Source organism: Diabrotica undecimpunctata, chromosome 2 (assembly GCF_040954645.1).
Source record: "Diabrotica undecimpunctata isolate CICGRU chromosome 2, icDiaUnde3, whole genome shotgun sequence".
In the NCBI taxonomy this organism is placed as follows: Eukaryota; Metazoa; Arthropoda; class Insecta; order Coleoptera; family Chrysomelidae; genus Diabrotica; species Diabrotica undecimpunctata.
In genome coordinates, this window is record NC_092804.1 from 17,878,508 (window position 1) to 17,902,093 (window position 23,586).

The following is a 23,586-nucleotide window of genomic DNA, read 5'->3' on the forward strand; positions in this document are numbered from 1 at the left end:
CTGGGACTTCTACTATCTAAACTAATCCTTCGAAGCCTGTCGGCTTCCGTTTCCCGCTCTCTACTATCAAAAGTATGCCTCTTCTCTCTTAAAACATCCATATCCCGTCTTTTATTTCTAATAAAATCTAAATCCTTTAATTCCTCATCCAAGCTCTCCTTCTTGTCTATCCTGCCATATGTTTTTTCACGATTCTCCAAAGAATTGTACGGCTTGTCCCGACTGTCTAATAAACTACTAGTTTTCTCTCGACTATCTTGTACATTTTTGGCGTAAGAATCAGTCTGTTTTAAAGGTCTAGTTTTGTTTATAATTAAGCTAGAAGGAGGAACCGCCTTTTGAGAATTTTGTTCGAAAATCGCAGCCCTAGATTTTAAACTATCTTTTATTGCTTTAGGTTTCTCGATAGGCGGAGTAATCGGTTCGTTTAAATTTTCTTTTTGCTTATTAGTTTCTTCCAGCCTTAGAGACAACTTAGAAGTTTCGTCTAGCCGTAAAACCGGCTTAATATTCTCTACATCTTGCTTAGAAGTATCTTCTAATTTTGTAATTGGTTCCTGAGTATCACTGTCCTCGCTACGCGAACTACGTCTACGACTACGTGGAAGCCGATCCGCTTCTGGAACTTTTGTAACTTCGGGAGGGTCCTCCCTGGGCTTGTATATTCGCAGACGCGTTAGTAGGACTTCCTTGTCTTCTTTGAATGATTCTGACCTGTAAATATATTACAATTAAACTTTGTAAGACGCAGGCGTTTAAAATACTTCTAAAAATATTGTAGCAGACCTAATCAATGAAATAAGGAAATTGTATGCACTTTTTTACTTAATATAATGCAGCAAAGGGAGAAAGTACGGTAATCATAAAGAAATTCATCAGTAACTAATAAGAGACAGGACACATGTCAGAAGTTTAAGCTATAGATGTGAATGTGGCAGTTAAAAACTCCACTATAACTATCCCCAAGTTGTGTTTGAAGGTCTAGGAATATTTCCAACAAAACACCTTAAGGGAAGATACCAAACCTCGAATAAATACTATAAGACGGGTTCCACATGCTTTACGAAAACGTTTAAAAATAAATTGTGTGATCTTGAGGCGCAAGGAGTCATAACAAAGGTAGATAAACCAACAGAGTGGGTTGACATTGTGGAAAAGCCAAATGGCGACTTAAGGCTATGTCTTGACCCAAAAGAAATTAATAGGGCGTCACGTACGTCCGAATTCCTTCTGTTGATGAAATTGTAACTCTACTTATACTGTTTGGTACTCAGTAAGTACAGTGCTCAGTAAGTACTAAACAATAACGCCCAGTTCCACCAACGCGATTTAAGTGAAAATTTTATCTTAAGAAATAATTTTCACTTAAGTCCGTTGAGTTTCGTTCCACCAACTAAAAATATTTACTTGAGTACAAATATTTTTGCTTAAGCTTAAGTCACTATGACGACTTAAGCAAAAATTTTAACTTTTAGCATGCATTGAAATTAATCTTCTGTCATATATTGACACATAAGTGAGGTTAAATTTCATCTGTTGATCGTCGATGTTGGTTAACCTGCATTTTTTCGGTCTAATTTAATTTTTTATTTTTATAATCTTATTTAATCTATAGTAATATCGTAGTGTAGTAATCTTAAATATAAAAGTAGTAGATAGTATATAATAGTTTATAGTGTATACATAGCGTACGTAGATGTTCTTGTGTTGATAGCATTTTTATTTTTATATTTTTTTTGTTGTTGTAAATTCCACCGAAGTGTGTAGTTTATCGTGTGTGTATATATACAATATAGTGTGTTAAACTATTATATTTAATTTATACTAGCTACAAAATAAAATATCAAAATACACAAGAACACAGGTCACCATTTACATCAAAGCATCAAAAAAGACACAAATGTTCATCTTTTTCTTCTTTTTTGTTGTTTCTGCATTAATAACGAGTCAACAATTTAAGAATTTCTGACAATTTTGCAAAGTTGGTATTTCTGAGAACTTAAGTTTTTTCTTGGTTAAGTTAAGTAAAAACTTGTATGGTGAAACGCAAATTACAACTAAGAAATATTTTTGACTAAGCAAAACTTAGGTAAGATTTTACTTAGATCACGTTGGTGGAACCGGACGTAATTGTTAGATCTTTGTATAATTTTATATATTTCTTACCTGAATCGATCTTGCAGAATTTTCCTCCTTTCTTCTTTGTACCTCTCGATGCGCTCTCTCTTTTTCTGCTGCTCCTCTTCACTTAAATTGCTATTGATATTCTCCGTGCTATGGGCCAGATGCAAAGAGTTCACCTTACCGTCATCCAGCGGTAGGGATTTGGGTTGGTTAAGCGTTTTAGGTAGAGAATTGGTCTTGTAGCCCAGAGAGTTGGTTTTGTAGCCAATATGTTCGTCGAACGAAGTTCTTCTATCTCCTATAGAATTCATCCCGAATTCTTTTTCGAACTCATCTTCGTCCAGGGAACGTGTTTTTAGCTGGTGCTTCAGATTTCTGGCTCGCAAACACGGTGGAAGACTGTCTTTCTCGTAGAATTTCATTAACCTGGAAATAATTTACAAGTTTTTATATAAATTTCACAAAACCTTGGTCCAAAGAATCAAGTTGTGCTGAGTCAGCAATAGAAGAATTTGAATTTGAATACCACTTTCATTCCACTATCATTCGTTTAACAAATAATAATAATATACGCTTCGTTTAATTAAACATGTGTTGTTATTCTCCCTTAACTACTTAATATTGAAAAGAACCTGCTCCTAGATAATGCTTACTCTAGCAGTATTACAACTTACAATGTCTACATGTGTCTCAGTGATATGGAAGAGAGAAGATATGACACAAACAATGCTTCTTTATTTACTAAATGGGACCTCATGATGTGACACTGTCTCATATCCAATATGGCGACGGGCAGGTACGAATTTAAATTAATTCAAGCTATATTTACGATACCTTTAAGTAAATTTCTTCTAGCAAAACTTCGATTCTTCAACTTAGTTTTGGTTAATATAGTAATACTGCGGAGTTAGTGTGATACTAACAAGTCTGACCAGAAGTACTATCCAATATGGCGGAACCGAGCCCATCTACTTCACCGTATGTCATATACCCTTTCTTCCATATCACTGATGTGTCTACATTCGACAACGAAGGCTTGTGTCTTGCATATCTCAACTCTTCCAAAACTATCCATCAATCCCACACGTTCTGTGTCCATCATCCAACCATGGGGGTTATACTTTAAGTAGATTGCGTAGATCACTGAGAATTTATTGGGCATATTCTTTAAGATATTACAGGATAGCGTAAAACTCTAATTTTTCTTCAGTCGAATTTTGAATAGAATTTTGAACGTTTTTAAGTTAGAGTAGCTATGATTGCCACTTCCGTAACAGAGATGGCACTTAAAGGAGAATTTGGTATTAACAGCCGGTTTCCGAAAGGCTGATCATTCTCAAAATTAGGTAATCTACTGTTAACAGTCGATTAAATGCACTTTGAGTTGCAGAAACATTGATCAAACTTCAATCACATAACACACATTAACTAATCTAACAAGCAAATAATCGATGATTAACAGCCTGTCAGAAGTATTTTGGGTTTCCGAAACGCTAATTATCGTTTTATCTATGTCAAACTTCTGTCATACTAGCTTGTCAGGTAATCTGAGATTTTTGGACGATTAATCTTATAATCTTTGGTTATGTACCAATGGTTGTAAGTAAATAAAATAAAATCTTTGGTTACATTGTAAGATACATAAACCTAAGGTGTTTTATAAAAAGCTGTTGTTTAGAAAGAACCCAAAAATATTGTTACAAAGGTTCATTTTAAGAATTAAAGATGATAAATGACATATTGGTAAACATTAACGAACGACACAAAATTATTAGTTAGTTAGGTTATGTTTGTTTGTTGATTTTCAGAATGCAGATTACACATAAACAGGAATGATGGTAAAGTGAAACAGCAACATTACTTTCTTAATTTAGAGCAAGATAAAGAACAATTCGTACAGAAATAATAAACGATTACAATCGATTCTACTGTTTCCATGTAAAATCGTATGTCAAATAATCTATAATCGGTGATCACGTAATTTCACCATAATTTTCGTTTCAGAAACCTGTCGCTTGTTAACAATTGATCAAATTTGATACTTGATTATATGATTGGAGATTTGAATAACGTTTCGGAAACCGGCCGTAAGTATCTGACATGATGATTATCTGACAATATGATAATATCAGCAGAAAAAACCAAACGTATGACAACATCTAAATACCCACTGCGATGTAAAATCGAAATTGATGGGAAAATAATAAAGCAGGAAGCAAGGTTTAGATATCTGGGAATAGATATAACTAGTTACGGAGATGTTGAAGAAGAAGTACGACAACAAAGCTTAAAAGCAAATAAAGCAGCGGGATCTCTTAATGACACAATCTGGAAGAACAAACACCTAAGACAAGACACAAAAATAAGAATCTATAAAGCAGCAATTAGAGCTATACACACGGCGGAGACAAGACCTGACACATCTAAAACGAGACGACTACTAGAAACAACAGAGATGAAAATACTCCGACGAATATCAGGAAAAGTCTGTTGGATAGAGAGAGAAGCAAAAACATAAGAGCATGTAATATAGAAGACATAAATGGATGGGTGACAAAACGGAAACAGGAGTAGAACGAACATGTTAGTAAAATGGCAGAGGATAGGAGAGTACGAAAAGCACGAGATAAGTCACCAAATGGACGAACAAGTATTGGCAGACCAAGAAAAAGATGGTGCGATAATTTAAACAATTTAGGAGGCTAATACTGAAGAAGAAACAGGCTTTAAAGCCTACATACAAGAAGGAAAAAGAAGTATCTGGCATAGATATTGTAATTACAAACGATATTGGATGTTTATATTTGTAAATTCTCTACCTTTCGATAGAAAATTTGATACACCGTGTATTTATGTCCCAAAACGCCTAAATAATAATTTCAAGACTATATTCTCTCCATGCGGGTTTTTTTGGTGACCTTTGAACCCAAATTTACAGGATTCTTTCTTGGACCAAGACAAATTTATGTATCAACTTTCAAGACTGTACCTTAAAGACTTACTATATAGATAGACAGATAAAAATAATTTAACAACTAAAACTATTTATACATACCTATGACAGTTAGAGATATTTGTACTATCATCAGATTCTTCTAAAGGTAATACTGGGTTTTCACTAGGCACAGTACTATCTACAGCTACCTCGTCTTTCTTATCTTCTACAACTGTACAGTTTACGTTTTCCACAGGTTCCTCCTCTTCTTTATCAGTCTTAACCTCTACATTCTCGTACACAATTTCACCTTTCATACTTTCACCCTCGATATTTTCATAGACATGTACATTTTCTGATTCTAAAGAGTCGTAACTTTCATCCACACATTCATTTTTCACAATAGGTTCCTCGACCTTTGATTCTTCATCTTTTCCTTCGTCAGTATTTAATTCTATTTTAGAATCTTTTACTATCACCGTTTCATAATCGTTATTAGACCCGTTTTCTAACTCTAGAAGAGCATTAACTTCGTGTATAGATCGTCTAAAGTATTTGACTTGTTGATATATGGAGCTATCGTCCATCAGTTCAGTTTCATCCGATTTTCTTTTGTCGTTGTTACTCAGTCTACTAGGACTCAACTCGATATTGTCATCGGTGGGACTGAAATCAATTAAATTTGTGTCAACCGGACATCCCTCCGCTTCTGCTGGCAAATTATCTAAATTTTCTGTGCTGATTCCTTCACTAGTGTTTTTGGTCTCTGTAGGACTGACTGGAGTTAAGAGTTCGTTTGACGAACAATCGTAAACTTGAGTAGGGCTGACATTTGGACTAGGACTGTTTTTTGAAGGACTTGCGGGGAAGCTAAGGGATGTTTGACTTGTACTAAGGTTATCTAAAGAACTTTCTATTACCTCGCTGAGACTTAAGTCACTTTGACTTAGACGTTCCGTATTTTCAATGTACTGATAAGGTGCTGAGCTTACACTAGCTGTATATTGTACATTGGAAGTACTAGACTGATTCGAGCTGAGGGTTTTCTGATCATTAAAGCTGCCAACTGATATTTGTTCACTGGTATTGCAAATAGCACTAGAACTCAAATTATTCCTAACAGTAGTAGAATCGTTACCAGGGGTCAGATCTTCTAAAGCACTTAAACTTTTAGGTCTATCAGAAATGTAGTCGCCGTTTACAGTTAAACTAGCCTCTTGTACCGGCAATGAAGCTGTAGATGTAGGAATATCAACTTTTTCGGGGTTTATAATAACATTCTCGTATATATTAGAAACTGGGGCTTTCAAAGGTGATGCAGGAGTACTACGGGGTGGTGATTTATATGTGATACTTATAGTAGTTCTAATGTTTTCGTAATTATGAGGTTTTGATGTAGGAGATTTGACTTCGGTCTTTTGAAAAGTGCTTTCTGTTGGAGAGCTGTCATAAGTCGGTGATATTCCAGGAGTTGTGTTAGCACTACTGTCTTCTAGTTGTTTATATCCCGGAGAGCAAGGTGTAGGACTAGTTAACAAACTGTATGGGCCTAAACCAGGTTGGTTAAGGTCTAGATCTGTGAAGGAATTTGTTAAGACATTTTTTACTGGAGATTCTAGATCTAATGATTGTCGTTTATCATTGTTTTCTAAATTATCAGAATTCCTAGGTGACTTGTTCTTCGGTTGGTACGAATCGAACAGTTTGTTCGTTTGAACTACTGGACTTTCAGGAAACGTATGTATCACAGCCGTAGTCGACACTACATTATCAGGGGTACTACAGTCGATGTATTGTATATCCGAGAGTTGATCTTCAAGACGAGTACGTTTCCGAGATTGAGATTCCGGTGATAGAATAACACGAGCTTGCTTCTTTGGAGAGGGGTTCACAGAGTTTGTGGTGCTGTTGTATTCTTCTGGGCGTGCCCTGGTCAGAACACGACGCTGGGACTAAAAATAAAACAAACCATAAAGCATAAAACATAAAGCATTAAATGAACTTATAACATATGTAAAAGCACACATTCATAGAGGACGAAATGTTCCAAAACGTGGACAGAAGTCGCAATAATTTGGTGATTTAAATACCTTCACTGTCTTGCTACAAGACACGTCTACTGAAGCCACGTGACATCTGACAAGTATAATTTCACTCTTTTTTTTGTATCTAGCAAGCTGCATTATACTTAATTCCTTCTTTAGGCTAATTTATTGTTTTAATTTATTCATAAGTACGAATCAAAACTTTTCATTAGTCATTGTGCGATATCTTATAAACGAAAAGTTTATACAAACCTCTCTATGAACTCTGGGAGAACTAACCAAGCTCTCGTCTTCGGAAAAGATCCTCATTTCTGACTCCTCCAATTCGAAGTTGAGTTGGATTTCGCTCAGATCCAATAGTGAACCCTCGGAATTGTTCTGAGAATTCTGCAGAGTATCAAAATAGGAATCGTGTGAGACTGACCTAAAAAGTTAAATGTTTCTTAATTAACACATCCATAAAATCGCTAGAAATATAGGAATATACCTGTTACAGTCTGTAATGTATCATAAAACAGCCCTACTATATTTCTTTATTAAATACTGCTCTGTATATATTCCTTTCTCGACAAACATTATATAATTCGACCCTAAATTATATTTACCTTACCACAAAAAATATTAGTTTCGTAAATGTCTTTTTAAAGTTTTTATTATCTCATAAATTAGACCCTTCATAAATCAATGCAACGCGATCCTTTTACACACCTGCATTAATCAGACCCTTTTTTATTGTATAAAACAATTTGATAATTGTTAAATAAATATTCTACGAAACTTTATCGGAACTCATTGAAAATATAAATAGCCGCAAAGAAATTGTGTTGTTGGGAGATTTTAACGCTTGGACAGGAACAAAAACAAATGACAAAGTCGTAGGAAAATATGGTGACGCTAAAACAAATGAAAATGGGGAACACTTAATCGAATTCTGTAAACAGCACTCTCTGAAAATCCTAAACGGATTCTACCAACATAAAAACATACATAAGTACACCTGGGCTCAACCAACGAGAAACACAAAGTCAATTATTAGATTATGTCATCACAAAACAAGAAACACACATACAAGTTGAAGACATTATTAAGAGGACCGGAGTGCGGAACTGACCACTATATGGTAAGATCAAAATGTTACCTACAGTATCGACTTCGGCAACTACATCAAAATGACAACCAACTAGCTCAATCAAAACCCCTGGAATCGAATCTACCTAAATACAATATTGATGCACTGCAAAACGACTCGACATCATTCTTATATAAGCGACTCAGCCAAAAATTGGCAAACCTGATCTACTCCTCAGCCCAGAATACCTATAAAGAGATAATCAATAAAATCAACGAAGCACCTTACGAAGCGCTCGGCACAATCCAAAAGAACAAAAAGAATACTCCATTGTGGTGGACAAATCACATCGCCAATGCAGTACACAACAAGAAACAAGCATATCAAAAGTGGCTACAAACAAATGATCCAGATGATAGACGAACATATGCAAGATCAAACAGAGAAGTAAAAAATTTAGTAACTAAAGCAAAAAATATTTCCTGGGAAAGTAAATGCGAAGAACTCAACAAATATATAGGGTCAACAAGATCAAGAGAAGCATGGAAAACGGTAAAAAATCTGAGAACAAACAGAAAAGAAACGAGTAGAATAGATTTAATAAAGAAAGATCTTGGATCGAACACTACTCACAACTTTTGACTGAAACAAGACCTCAATTCACGAACATCAGTACAACAACATATGAACTGGAATTCAGTGAAGACGATGAAATAACAGTACAGGAACTCGAGAATGCAATACAAACTCTAAAAAATCGGAAGTCATGCGGACCACATGGTATACCAACTGAATTATTAAAACATAGCCCACAAGTATTACGGGAATTACTGGCATATGTCTTCACCTTATTCTATAATGGACACGACTTACCACCGAAGTGGACAAAAGCACATATTAACAACATCTACAAAAAAGGAGATAGAAAGAATTGTTCAAACTACAGGGGGCTAAGTGTCATAAATTCACTCTCAAGACTGTATGGAAAAATAATAAAAAACAAAATTGAAAAAGAGATGACACATGTTGAAGAACAGAATGGCTTTCGTGCAGGCAGATCCTGTATGGACAGTATATTCTCTCTAAAGCAAGTTATCGAGAAAAGATTAGCCCACAACCTTTCAACTCATATAGTCTTTATAGATCTGACAAAGGCATACGATAGTGTACCACTTTCAATGCTTTGGGTAGCAATGGAAAAACAAGGAATAAGCAAAAAAAATATACAAGCAGTACAACAGCTCTACAAAAATATGACGGCAAACATTAAAACTGGAAAAAGATTAACTAGAGAAATTCCTATTAGTAAGGGCCTAAAGCAAGGCTGCTGCATAGCACCTACACTCTTCAAAATATACCTAAATGAGGCACTCTCAGTGTGGAGAAGAAAGTGCTGCAATATGGGCCTCCCAATCGGAGATGATAGATTGTACACGATACACTTCGCTGACGACCAAGCCATTCTAGCTGAAGACGAGAGTGATGTAGGCTACATGCTTAGAAAACTGGAAGATGAGTATACCAAATGGGGCCTCACAATTAATATACAAAAAACTGAGTACTAAGTTGTAGGAGAAAACCAGAAAGCCTACAAATCGAAATGGGAACTATAAAACCAACAGACAATTTTAAATACTTGGGAGTCCAAATAACATCAAAAGCAGGAAGTAGCGAAGAAATACACTCCAGAATTGGCCAAGCAAGATCAGCCACCAGACAGCTACAGGGACTATTATGGAATAAAAAAATAACAAAAGAAAATAAAAGAAGAATCTATAAAACAATAATAGAAAGTATTGGGCTGTACGGCGCTGAACTCTGGGAAATAAACCAAAGAAACAAATAAAAAATTAAGGCCATGGAAATGAACTACTGGAGACGATGTTGCCAGCTCACTAGACTTGGTAGGGTGAGAAACGAAGATATTCGGAGAGAAATGGAAATCGATCTAGACATAATAGACACAATCGAAGCCAAAAGACTTAACTGGTATGGATACCTTCAGAGAATGCCTGAAAATAGATGGCAAAAAAAAATAGAAGAATGAACTCCGCCAACTAGAAGAAAACGAGGTAGACTAAGACGATCCTGGAGAGACGATTATATAACAATTTGAAGATTTGAAGCGGACCTTTTATGTACACACCTGCATTTTTTGTTATTCTATTCTTACTAAAAAGGTTTTTAATAGCCGATCGTAAAATATTTTATTGCTTTTAAATTTAGAAACTAGAAGGCCATAAAAGAAAAGTAAAAAAGCTCCCTTTGCTTAAAATCCCTATGTAATCTGGTTCTTCGCGTTCGTTACAATGTGGACAAACCTGGAAATTCTGCATGACTCAAAATTGGCCTACTCTTTACCAGCAAAATCTGCAGGCGAAGCTATCATCCGTACAACTGCTTCATATTCTTTAACATCTAGGACTGCTGCATCAAAGAAGTGTCTATGAACCAATCCCAAAAACCCAACAATAACCTATAGCGATAGTAGTGCACGCAGCGATAGGAGCAACAAAAACTCCGCTCCGTAGAAGATTCAACTTCAGAAAGGGGAAATAGAAAGATTCATCAAAAACCATTCTGGCCAATTACGAAAAACTATATAACGAAAACTCATTTAATAAAAAAAATGATAGCGTGTACTGATGGAAATATCACCAAAGTAAATGACATACAGCAGTAAGATGGCGTGGAGTTTCATCAAGAAGCTCAGTTGTAACCTTACTGAGACCAGGCAAGCCCATAAAGTAACCTCTGATCAAGAAGCTAACCAGCTCCTACTAAACGTAAAGCCCAGCAAAACCAGAGATAAAAAATAATTAAAAACTCAAAATTTAACACAAATTCCTCCAGCCAACTTACACAATTAAATAATTAAATCACGCCGCTCACTCCACTTAACGAGGAATGGCAAGGCCACGAGCGTAGATGATATATGTGTGAAACAAGTAAAAAACTTAAGCCCAGTCGCCAAGAAGTAGAGCAAGTGGTATTAAGACTTGCACAGTTGCAGAGTTCCGAAATATTAAAGGAAAACTAAAAACAAACAAATCTCTCTCTCTCCTATACCATCTTTTTAAGATAAAAGACTAATCCCAAAAAACAAGCTGGGTCCAGATCAGATAAATCAAGTATTAGCCAAATTCTCAACCTCACATGAATTGCTGGCAGCTATTCGGAATAATCCAAGAATATGTAGAAGAGGGATATAAAAATAAACTAATAATATACAGCTGCTCGACCTGAGCTCTGCCTACTACGATACATTGACTATTGATATTGACAACTCTATGATACGCTCAAAGATTGCTACCTAGTAAAAATTCTCGATTCTTTGAGGCAAAACGAGGCGATTCTATGCCATGCTGAAGGCAAAGAACTGCTGAAGAGCCGATGAAGAAGATAAAATAATGCCCTGGCTCAGAGTAGCGTCATGGCTGCCATCCTCTTTAATTTTTAAGTTGGTTTAAGGACCTCATTTTGATTGGTATGGTTTGTCTGATCAATACAATGCACCTGCTCACAAGGTGGCCGTTACACCAATTGGAATACAAATTGGTTGACCATACACCGTATTCGCCAGATTAAGCCCCGGGCGACTACTTATTGTTACTAACCTTAATAAAAAGTATTTTTCCAAACGATGAGATCACGCCTCAAAATGTCTCACAATTTGGAGGAGTTCAAACAAAATTACTCTTCGAAAATTTTTACCAAGTACATTGAGCCAAAAGAAGATTATATTAAAAAATGAATGAAAATAATACCAAAAATGGTGGTTTTTTTACTCTAGTTTAATATCAAAACAAAACGCCTTAGTAGCTCAGGCTTCATACATCACACAATACAAATTTCTCCATAAAAAAAGTCCAACTGGCCTCCCACACACAAAGAGAAGTAAATAACCTAAAAAAAGAAAATATTTCGAGAATTCAGAGGATATTAAATTGCCTGTAAATCTTGATAGATAGGTACATAGACTAATGTCATGGTACTTTTTAATTCCTTTTCATTTCGATCACTTGTAATATCTATATCCATTTATTTTCTTATCATTTATTAATGGACTATTTCTCCATTTACTATATTTTTATTATTTTATCAATAAATCTCAACATCTCAACAAAGTACATTTTGAATATGCAAATTGGCAAACTATTTTTTTTTTCATCTATCAGTGTTTTAACACCATGTTAAGAAGCTCTGGGTAAGGTTCACAAATATATTAATCTCTTAAAATATCGAGATAATATTCCCGCATAACAAATAGTCTTTATCAGCCGACATGGATTATGTCCGTATTTAATATATAAACAATGTTATTTACAAGATATAAAAAACTTTAAAATATAATCCAAATTCATAAGGAAAACATAAAATTAGTAGTAAACATGGAAGTTTTTTAGTGTTATGCAATGGAATAATACGGAATAAAAAAATAAGTCTGAGTAAATAGTAGATAAATAAGATAATGAAAAATATAATGAATTTTATATAGGTGGCACTAGAAAGCATGACAGCCTGTCATCTCTCTAAAAGTCTATCTTCGTTTCCACTATGACATGGCATGTTTTGTCTTTGTTGGAAACTCATCAGGTAGAGACTCAGATTTTATTGGAGATAGACCCGGAGATAAAGAAACGCAGGCATGTAAGCACATTTCGCACGCATGTGTCAAGAACGCCTACTAATAGACAACAGATCCTCCTCCTCCTCAGTCCTAATCCCTTTTGGGATGTGGTGACACCATCAGGCCTTTACAGTTTTTGCACGATTTCTCTCCATCCTTCTCTGTCCTGGGCTAGTTGTTCGGCTTCATGTAACCCTTGGTTAATTAGTATTTTTGTTTGATCTACCCAACGGCTTGGAGATCTTCCCCTAGGTCTCTTTTCTTCTACTCTACCCTCGACTATCAGTTTTTCCATCGTACCTGGTCTTCTAGCAATGTGTCCAAAATACTGCAAATATCTCTGTTGTATTTGTTTAAGCAATCTATCCTTTACTTTAAGTTCAACCATAGATAGATAGTTAAACCATAGATAGTTCAACCATAGATAGGAACAGATCAACCATAGATAATTTAATAGACCTGGAGTCCGAAATACATTAATCATTTGCAATTGGCCGGAATGTCTTGCTGTCTTTTCGTTATAACAAAAGCGTTTCATGGCTTGGAGGTACGAGATTCTTAACACATTGAGTTATTTGGGTGTCAAAGGTAACATGCTATATTTTATTTATTATTTTCTTAACAAGAGACAATTTAAAGTTAAGATAAATGATACAGTGTCCAGCACTAAAAAGTAAACAAATTGAAACACCTCAAGGATCTGTTATTAGTTCAATACTCTTCTTGGTAGCGATAAACAAAATTTTTCCAAAACTTGTTTAAGGCGAAATTATACGCTGAGGATTTGGTTATATAATTAAGAGGAAAAAATATTAATAAAGTAAACGAATACATAATAACGAAAACTGTTATCTAGACAAAGTTATTGCAAAAGCTAGTTTTCCAATGAAAATCACTTTTAAATTTATGTACGCGGTGATATATATTTACCTGTTGTGGCCGGGAGGTTTATGAAGAGAATGCAGTGGTCCCAAAACATCTTCGCAGCTGGCTGGTTCGGAATGACCGGATGTCAAACTTTCTGCCGATTTCACTGACCTTAACTTCCGTTTCATTTCTGTCAGATCCGATTCAGTTACGAATTTTTCCTAAAATAAACGTTTTGTTAGTGATAGTGTAAATTCTTTCGAACATTATTGATATACGTACGTTTATAGTAACCGGCGTGGAAGCCTTTCGATTTTTTGACATATTACCCTGAGTTTGATTTCTGGATTTCGAAAAGAACATCCTCCAGCCCAAAGGTGAACGTTTTGTATGGCCCCGCTTTCTTGCTCCTACAATAAAACCAATAAATAGTCATTTATAAAATCTTCGAAAAAGATGAACGTGGCAGTCAGTGATAACCAAAATGTTTGAATGCAAAAATAATATGCAGAATCACAACTAATCTTAATATAAGGGTACATTGTTTTCGGTATTTATAAAGTGTGTTCCAGAATCTAATCTCCTAAGAGCTAAACCTAAAATAGCTAAATTATTTTATCAACCTTTATAATATAAACAATAATTTATAATTTGTGACATTAAGTTGCTTCCAAATGATGTCGTGAACTGTATAGTGCTCTTATGGTTCAATATTAAGTATATTAGGTCACAGGTGGATAATTTTACCACACTGTGATGTTTGACAGAATGGATCCTTGTTCTTGAGCTTTGTAGTAATAAAAATTGCCAGTTTTGTAATATAGTTCAATTTGTGCCGCGCTGACAATGTGAATTTGAGCTCACAAGTACACAACTCAAGAGTGAGGAAGTTCTCATTCACAACATGGGGCGTCCCTATCGCTAATATGCAATTTCCTATGGGTATATAGAACAGGCAAATTAAGCCATATTCTAAGAAGTTCCACAAATACAAACAAGGAGCCATGGAACGTGCAATGCTGGCCTGAGCCTTCAAGACCACATAAAAAATCAACACAAAGATCACACGTTCAAGACGACATGGAATGAATCACAACGCTAAAATCGAACTAGGCAGATCACTTAGCAAGAGCATAAGATGAACGGTGGACAAGATAAATCATAGAATGAAGAAACTATAAAAGCTGAAGACAACCACCGACTAGATGGACCGATGACGTGAAAAGAGTAGTGGGAAACTGGCTACAAGCGGACAAGTGTAGAGAACACTAGAAGAGACTGAGGGAAGCCTGTGTCCAGCAATGGATGCGATTGGCTGAATTATGATGATGACTATAATATATAATAGGCAGATATATGGATATGTAGACAGATAGGTGTGAATAGGGTATAACTGAATGAACACCCGCGGATCAACTCAGAATGTAGGTGCTGCAGACATACAATTATTGCTTGATATACATAAATACATGCACACACTTACAACACAAAAACAGCCATCCCATAACTGACTAATTATACCATGACATTTATGCTGCGACTACTGTGCTCCTCATTCCCGAGATGTAACACCATCGTGTCCATTTGATGCATGGCACAGGTGAAAGAGGTGTCTAAGCGATGCCCTAGAGAGCTGACCAACTTTAAGGATTATAGGCTTGGCGCCATGCCTGACAGTGTTTCGTCCTGACTCTTGGGAGTACAATGGCCCGAAGACAAAAAGTAATGGCTCAGAAGAGTACTCTGAAATGAGTCATTCTTGTGATTCTAAAAATAAAAATGTAGATGATTGGGGCCGCTGACCCCGTCTTTGTCCTAGATGGGTCTCTATGGTCCTAATCAGGATCTACAAATAAATCTTCAGCACAGAAAAGCAGGCTCCGCAGAACTAAGTGTTCCTACGGGAGGGTTATATGCATATGGGATGGATGAAATCTATCGGATGTTGGTGAAGAGTTTATATAAAACAAATCTGCCTGATTTCCTATAATAGTTAATAAAATATGTACAATAAGCCAATTGGCTGGTGTTGAGCAAATAGCATCCTAAGAAGAAGAAAAAATAGGATTCCAGTGTTGAACAATAGAGATGTGACGTGTACTTTAAGAAACTACCCTTTTAATTACACTGTTTAAGTTATATAAAGCAAAATAAAAAGGCGCCGGTCTAGAAGTGAAAAAGTTTTCTGCATAGCTGGTCCAGAAGATGTCTTCTTCTTCTTGGTGTGCCTATCCGTGACGAATGCTGGCGATCATCTTGGCAGTCTTTATTTTATCTGCAGCAGGGATGCTGTATTGAACCAGTGTCTCGAGGTTCTTAAACCAGGATGTTCTTGTTCTTCCTGGACCTCGATTTCGAAATTTTTTCCTTGCAGGGTGGCTTGCAGCATGCATATCCGTATTCATTTCACATAATGTGTCCCGAAGTACTGTAGCTTTCGAGTTCGATGGTGCTCAGAACCTCTCGGTTCTTCTTCATTCTTCTGAGGACCTTCATGATCTCTCATCTCAAATGCTTTTTAAAAACACCATAAAAAGGAGATAGAAGACGTAGCATCGCAGCATTCTTACTTTGATAAGTGCTTAATATTCTACATCAATTTGTAGCTTTGAAAGGGGGTCAGTTAGAAGAACACTGTCACACGCCATACCCTGTAAAGTCGTTTCTTTGTTATAACTGCCTATATGAAGTTGATAGCAAAGCTATTTTTGATTTCTTCACCGTAAAGCTATCGACTCCTACTCGATGCATCTGCTATGCCTATCTTTTCGATAGTTTTTCCTATAGGTGGTGCTGTTGGTCGTCCTTCACGCAGATAATCTTCAAGCAATGTACAAACACGGTTAAATTACGCTATCCAGTGTTGGACTCACATCTGGTATTTTTACGCAAATATTCAGTTTAATGGGTTGTTAAAAATTCTGGATTCAGTTTATTAAATTATACTCTAAATTCCGATTTATGTTTAACATTAGTGCAGACTAGCTCTAAATATGTTTGAACATAAGCACCTAGCAAATATTTAATATATTTATGAATTTTAAGGTTTTTTTGGATGTATAGGCTCTGAAAATTTGATAGAGTAATTTCTACATATAGCATACTTTGTCGATGAATACTAATATATCTACATTGTTTTATTGTATAAATATGAAGTGCTGGACCTACGTGAGAATCTTACCTTTAGCCACACAACTTTCAGAACATATCACATGCGAAAATCTGACATGCTTGGAAATATTTTTCTTACTTTGTAGAATACCAGCACGTTTGAATACAAAGGAAGCTAAAGAACCAATAGGTCGTGAGCCAAGTCCTAAGAAATGATAATTTGTAGAATCACTTTAATTTTTTTAAAAACGAAAAACAACGAATGATACGAATAATAACTTATTTTAACAAATCTTGTTTAGTCTGCTTGTGTTTAAGCTTAAATACATATTTATGGAATGTGTCTAAATCAACAAATCGTTTTTACAATGGTATTTGAAAATGTGACCTTCCTAATTTTTTAATTGTTAATTTAAAGATTATTTTACTCATAAATTTGAGTATCTAAATATATTATTTTCATTCTTACGATTTTCGTTAATTTTAAAGACGGTACAATAAACGACAGTGATAAGAAATATAGAGTGATTAAAAATTTTGCGATTCCGCCGCCGCAGCGCTACGGTGGGCGTTCCGCGCATGAGCGCTGGTTACCTACATCTCTTGTCTACGCACTGACGCCATTACAGTCTGATTCTTCATTGTATACTTGTTTACTCCAGTGTTTAAGATGCCTACAACAATCGTGAGTCACGATGATTGTGAAGTACGGGCTGTTATACGATTTCTTAGTGCTAAAGGCGTAAAACCGATCGATATTCGTCGTGAGATCGTTGAAGTTTACGGACAAAACATTATGAGTGATGGAATGGTAAGGAAATGGGCGAGAGCATTTAAAGATGGCCGCACAAATGTGCATGATGAAGAACGGAGTGGGCGTCCTTCGGTTGTTAATGAAAATTTGGTGCAGAAAGTGGAAGAAAAGGTGAGAGAAAACAGACGCTTTACAATTTCATCATTGTCCGACTGCTTTCCTCAGTATTCTCGTAGTATTTTGTATCGCATTGTTACCGAGAACTTGAATTACCGGAAATTGTGTTCACGTTGGGTTCCAAAAATGTTGACGGATTTGCACAAAACCCAACGTTTAGGCAGTGCATTGACTTTCCTTGAGCGGTACCACAGTGAAGGTGAAGATTTTTTAGACCAAATTGTTACTGGTGACGAAACGTGGGTGGCCTACGTCACACCAGAATCGAAACAACAATCCATGGAATGGCGACATTCATCATCACCCAAAAAAGTGAAGTTTAAGCAAACAATTTCTGCCCGGAAAATCATGTGCACAGTTTTTTGGGACAGAAAAGGAGTATTGCTAGTGGAGTTTCTGCCTCGTAATGAGACAATCAATGCAGCGTCTTATTGTGAGACATTGAAAAATCTGCGTCGTGCAATCCAGAACAAAAGTTGAGTAAGGGTATCGTTTTGCTGCATGACAATGCCCGTCCACATGTGGCTAATCAAAGATCTCATCAAATCATTTAAATGGGAAACTCTAGATCATCCTCCATACAGCCCTGATCTGGCGCCCAGCGACTACCATTTGTTCCAGCACTTGAAGAAACACCTGGGCGGTCAGCGTCTTCAAGACGATAACGAAGTCAAAACATTTGTGATGCAGTGGTTAACAAGTCAGGCGGCAGAATTTTATCAGGAGGGTATCCAAAAACTGGTGCCACGTTATGACAAGTGCCTCAATATTCACGGAAATTATGTAGAAAAGTAGATTAAGGTACAGGCTTTCATGTAAAAATAAAATTATTGCCATATCTTTGCACGTCTTTTTTTAGTTCCAAAACGGTACTTACTTAAAAAACACGCCTCGTATGTTCAAAAATATGAATAATTAAACCCTAAACGTAATACTACTTACAAATCAATCGTACTTACCCGAAGGTAACTCTATTACAGTATGATACTTCTTAGGCAAATTCTTAGGACCTCCTCCGACTTCGATGTAGTTGCATTCTTCGGCTTTGTTTGGCAAATGTTTATTTCTTGCTTCTTCTAACGTGATCAATTTTGTTGGAGTAGAGATGGCCAAACTGTTTGGCCTACACTTCTTCGATAAGAGGTTTTCATTTGTCAACGTTGGTTGGTCGAAGTTGGGTAGATGATCACAGAATATTAAGTCGGCGTAACAGATTAGAAATTCAGTTACGACTGCCTGAAAATCAACCAATTTTTAGAAGAGAAAATATTGTTGTATCAATGGTAATAAAGAAAACTTAGATATTGTCAAAAGTCACACAAAAATTGTTATCCGAAATTATATTCCAACAATTATCTAGAAACAATGATACCAATAGGAAATTTAAGGTTTTCAAATTGTGTTGTCATCTGTCATTATCTGCCACATGACTTGTTGGAAGTATTCGCGATGTAAACGAACTACAGGGAGCATTTTGTCAGATGCTCAGCTAATCGAGCACGTAGGAAAATAAACCAAACTGCCATACCGGTAGCATTAATTTTTAGTTGGTTTAACAGGTATTTCTATTACTTTCTTTAAGTTTCAAATGAAAATCTAACACTTTAAAATGCGAATTTTGGTTAAAAATTCATTTTTCAAAATGTGAGTATACGACTCCACGTTGGAGTTTCTCGGTCACCAGCAAGATTTTTATCACAAAATGCCTATGAGACTATGAGAGTCCAACGTGGCAGTACGCCTTGACTTGTCTATTCCTTTTGATAACGTGTCGGCAAATCTAACAAGCAAAGGCGCCGTCGCCGTGGCTTGCGTTTTTCTTGACAGTACTTAGATTAGAGCGGTACAATGCAGTCGTACGAGAAAGAGCAACAAAAACTTGAAAAATATTGGCAAGAAAAGGCAAATGGCAGTGAAAATGAATCGAGTACTCTGGAACAGAATAAAAAAGAAAACGTGTGGCCGGAAATACCAAACCGTTGGGACAAGATGTATCGGCGTCCACCAGTAAAGAAAAAGAATATGCGAATTTCGGAGAACATGTTGATGCTGCTATAGAATCTGTCATTGCCCAACATTCTGAAGTCTCCGAACAGGAAATTTTAGAAGAACCAAGAGTATCCAATGCAATGAATGAAGCTATTGTCTGGGGGTCGGTCAACGGTGAAAATTTACAGAAATTTACATTTGAGTAATATAATCTGCAGGTTTTCATAGATAATTATACGAAAACTTCTACAACAAATTGCCCTTTCAATTCTACGAATATTTCGTAGACGATGGTCTCTTATCCACGATGGTAAATATCTAATTTATTTTATTCAACTGATTTTGATTTTGTTTTTAATTTTTAGGTCGAACAAACAAATCGTTATGCCCTGTAGTGTCAGGAAAGAAATCAGAAAAAAAAGAGCACGTATTATAGGGTGGCACAACGCTAATGTCGCCTAAATAAAATGATTCCTGGGTATAGTTATATGGATAGGATTATGTCGTTTTCCATATTTTCATTTGTACTGGTCAAAGAATGATCTTTATGTGAATCATAGCAAAAAAGTAATATCAAGAAATCGCTTCCAGTTATGGTGGAAAACTCTGCATTTCAACGATAATTCAGTAACAACAGTCTGTTTGCAGAAGATCGTTCCCTTGGTTAGGACACTGAAGGATAAATTCAAGGCTGTCATCGTTCCAAAGGAAAACGTGTGCATTGACGAAACTTCGGGCATCGTTGTTCAGAAGTGCGACAGGCAAGATGTGCTGATAATTAGTACCAAATTCGCTGACGAAATGGTGACAATGCAGAAGCCACGCGGTGATGTTGTAAAGCCAAAGAATGTCATTGAATATAATAAATATAAAAGCTTCATTGATATATCTATCAAATCAAATGAAAAGCTCTAATTCGCCATTACGTAAAGAAATAAAATGGCACAGAAAATTATCGATGGAGCTCTTGACTGGCACAGCACTTATAAATGCCAATGTCGCGCATCAAATCATTGCCAATGAAATCATGACGGTTACCAAATTCAATGAAGAGGTAATTCGGGGCCTATTAGGATATTTTATTTTCACACCAGTGATGATGGAAAATAGTTACAGCGATGTAGATCGTGCAGGCAGAAGATGCAACGAAAAGTCCGTCTAATCTCTTAGACTACCAAACGAAAAGTGATTCTCTCTTTCTCTAATTGGACAAACTATCCCCTAGAACAGAATAATACCCACTTAAAGAATTCCTTCATAACAAGAACCGACATTATATAAACATAAAGGTATTTTTTAAAAATGGAAGCAAAAAGGCAAATAACTGTACAATATTGAGGAAAAGGTTCTCTTTTAACCAAAGTAGCCGCTGCATTGACCTAAGTATTTGTAAAGTTTAAAAAATTTTATTACTTTCTTCCCAGCGCTATAGAAAAAGGGTCTAAATGTTCTTTAAAATGACGATGAAGCCGGTTGCTCTCAAATTTCTAACAAAGCAGCCAAAAAGTAACCTGCATCTTTCGGTACTTCTTTTAAGGAATAAAAAGCTGAAAGATATACGAAGAATTAGATCTATAAAGATACAAAATTCTAAAGTACCGTTACCTTCTCATAAAAGCCTATATCGGCATCTCTCATACCAAACAGATTACAATAATAAGACCTATATAAAATATGAGATTCTAGGTCTATTTTCAAAACATCGTTATTCGTTTCGGCAAGGCACAAAAGTTTTTTGGATACGGCCATTGGCGTAGCTGCGGTAATTGCAAAGGGTTTTTAAAATTAATCTTAAAGTAATATATAATAATTAGTTACTAATCTGATTATAAAAAATGTTGCATCATTACTAAACATCGCTCGTGAAAGGCTACACTCTCTAATAATGGTCTTCTTCTTCTTCTTAAAGTGCCTATCCGTTCCGGATGTTGGCGGGAGAAGGCCGTAACGTTCTGGATTTCTCATTACATGTCCTAGATATTCCAACTTTTTAGTTTTGACGGTCATGAGAATTTCACATTCTTTCCCCATTCTACGCAGGACCTCCATATTAGTAACTCTGTCAACCCAGGATATAAGTAAGATGCGCCTATAACACCACATTTCGAAAGCTTCGAGCCGATTCATAGATGCAACAGTCAGTGTCCATGCTTCCATTCCGTAGAGCAGAACTGTGAATATGTAGCAGTTCAATAAACGGCATTTTGTTTTTAATGATATGTCTCGACTGTTGAAAATGGTTCTCATTCTAACGAATGTTGCTTTTGCTTTTATTATTCGCTGTTTAATTTCTGTTGAGTGGTCCCATTGGCTATTTAAATTGGTGCCTAGATATGTATATTGCTCGACTCTTTCGATATTCTGTTGGTTGATTGTTAGTTGAGCGTTTAGTATTGGTTTTTTACTAATTGTCATAAATTTGGTTTTCTTTATGTTAAGAGCTAGTCCGTATCTGTTGCTGACTTCTGTTATGCGATTTGTTAATATCTGTAAGTCATTCAGATTATCGGCAAAAACTATAGTGTCATCTGCATATCTAATGTTATTCAACCATTCACCGTTTATTAGTATTCCTTTCGCACAACCGTCTAAAGCTTCCTTAAATACCCATTCAGAATAAATGTTGAACAACAATGGAGACAAAATACAGCCCTGTCGTACTCCACGTTCTATTGCAATTTTATCAGTTAACTGGTCTTCTATTTTGATTTTGGCCGTTTGATTGTAGTAAATGTTTCTGATAATTCTAAGATCTTTGTTGTCAATTCCAATTTCTTGCATTAGAGTCATTAATTTGTCATGTTTTACTCTGTCAAATGCCTTCTGGTCTATCTATATTTAATGTATTTTTTGGTCTATATGCTGATAGTCACTTAATACTTTAGTAAATACAACTGTCTTACCTGAACTCCAACACCTTGTAAAGCTGCTACGCCTCCAACTTCCAAAGCCTCGCACCTTAAAAGATTAGGGGCCCATACAATAGCAACGTTCCTTGTCGTCATTCCCGTGCTAGCTCCATGTTTTGCTACTTTCGCCAAATGCCTCATCAAATACTCCAGGGTCCTGCAACATACAAAACAACAAAAAAATTATGTTGACTGTTTATGGAAAGTATTGGTTGAAAATTAATTTTCAGACTAGTAATGAGAGAAGTTTAAATTAAGCCCATGGGTATAAATCTGGATATATCCATTAAAAGCTTGGACGTTGTTATCTAAATATATTAGAGCATTACACTATACCAACATAAATAATTAAGTCAGCTTACAGCTTATAGACAGAAAGTAAGCTTCTTGGATGAGAAACATTCTAGATTGGACCGAAATAGGAATCGCAGGACCATCATTTTCATATAGCAGAAGATCGTGAGGTATTTGCCGTGGTAATCTTGACACAACAAGAAGCTAATCTGTCGGTTTTGCCATATAATGTTATTAAGATATCCTGCGAATCTTGCTTTTGTAGATGATCTATCATTTCTCTCTTCAGGTTTCCAAAACTGGACAGTGTAATCCAAAGGCATTTTATTTCTATTACTTGTTTAATGTTGGGTGTGTTCGCGAGCAGGTTTATGCGCACGTTCGTGGGTGCTTGCCTGCGCGCGAGCCTCTGTGCATGCCTATGAGCCTGCGAGTCTGCGTTCGTGCCTGCGAGTATGCGTGTATACGTGCGTGATTGTGTTTTTGATAAGACTTTTTTATGGCTTGACTAAATTGAACAGCTTAATATATGTATAGGTCGCGTAAGTTGTCCATCTATTCTGACTTCTATCTTGCGGTTTTGGTAGATGTTTTCAATAGTTTTATGATATATGAGGGAACTTTTCCATTGTACAAAAGATGAATTACATTTTTGAGCATTACTCAGTCGAATGCTTCCTTT

General features: G+C 36.0%; 1 protein-coding gene across 4 annotated transcripts in view; it reads right to left on the minus strand.

Annotated features, from left to right (window-relative positions):
* The window catches only part of CdGAPr (GTPase-activating protein CdGAPr), a 320,315-nt gene that overhangs the window by 27,643 nt on the left and 269,086 nt on the right, over positions 1-23,586 (minus strand). For all 4 annotated transcript variants that reach the window (XM_072522419.1, XM_072522421.1, XM_072522418.1 and 1 more), the window contains exons 9-16: positions 22,605-22,767; positions 18,672-18,948; positions 13,953-14,080; positions 13,734-13,891; positions 7,357-7,528; positions 5,180-7,011; positions 2,167-2,550; positions 1-714 (exon numbers count right to left, since the gene is read on the minus strand). In XM_072522419.1, the coding sequence (XP_072378520.1) occupies positions 1-714; positions 2,167-2,550; positions 5,180-7,011; positions 7,357-7,528; positions 13,734-13,891; positions 13,953-14,080; positions 18,672-18,948; positions 22,605-22,767 (3,828 nt within the window). The remainder of the gene's footprint in view (positions 715-2,166; positions 2,551-5,179; positions 7,012-7,356; positions 7,529-13,733; positions 13,892-13,952; positions 14,081-18,671; positions 18,949-22,604; positions 22,768-23,586) is intronic.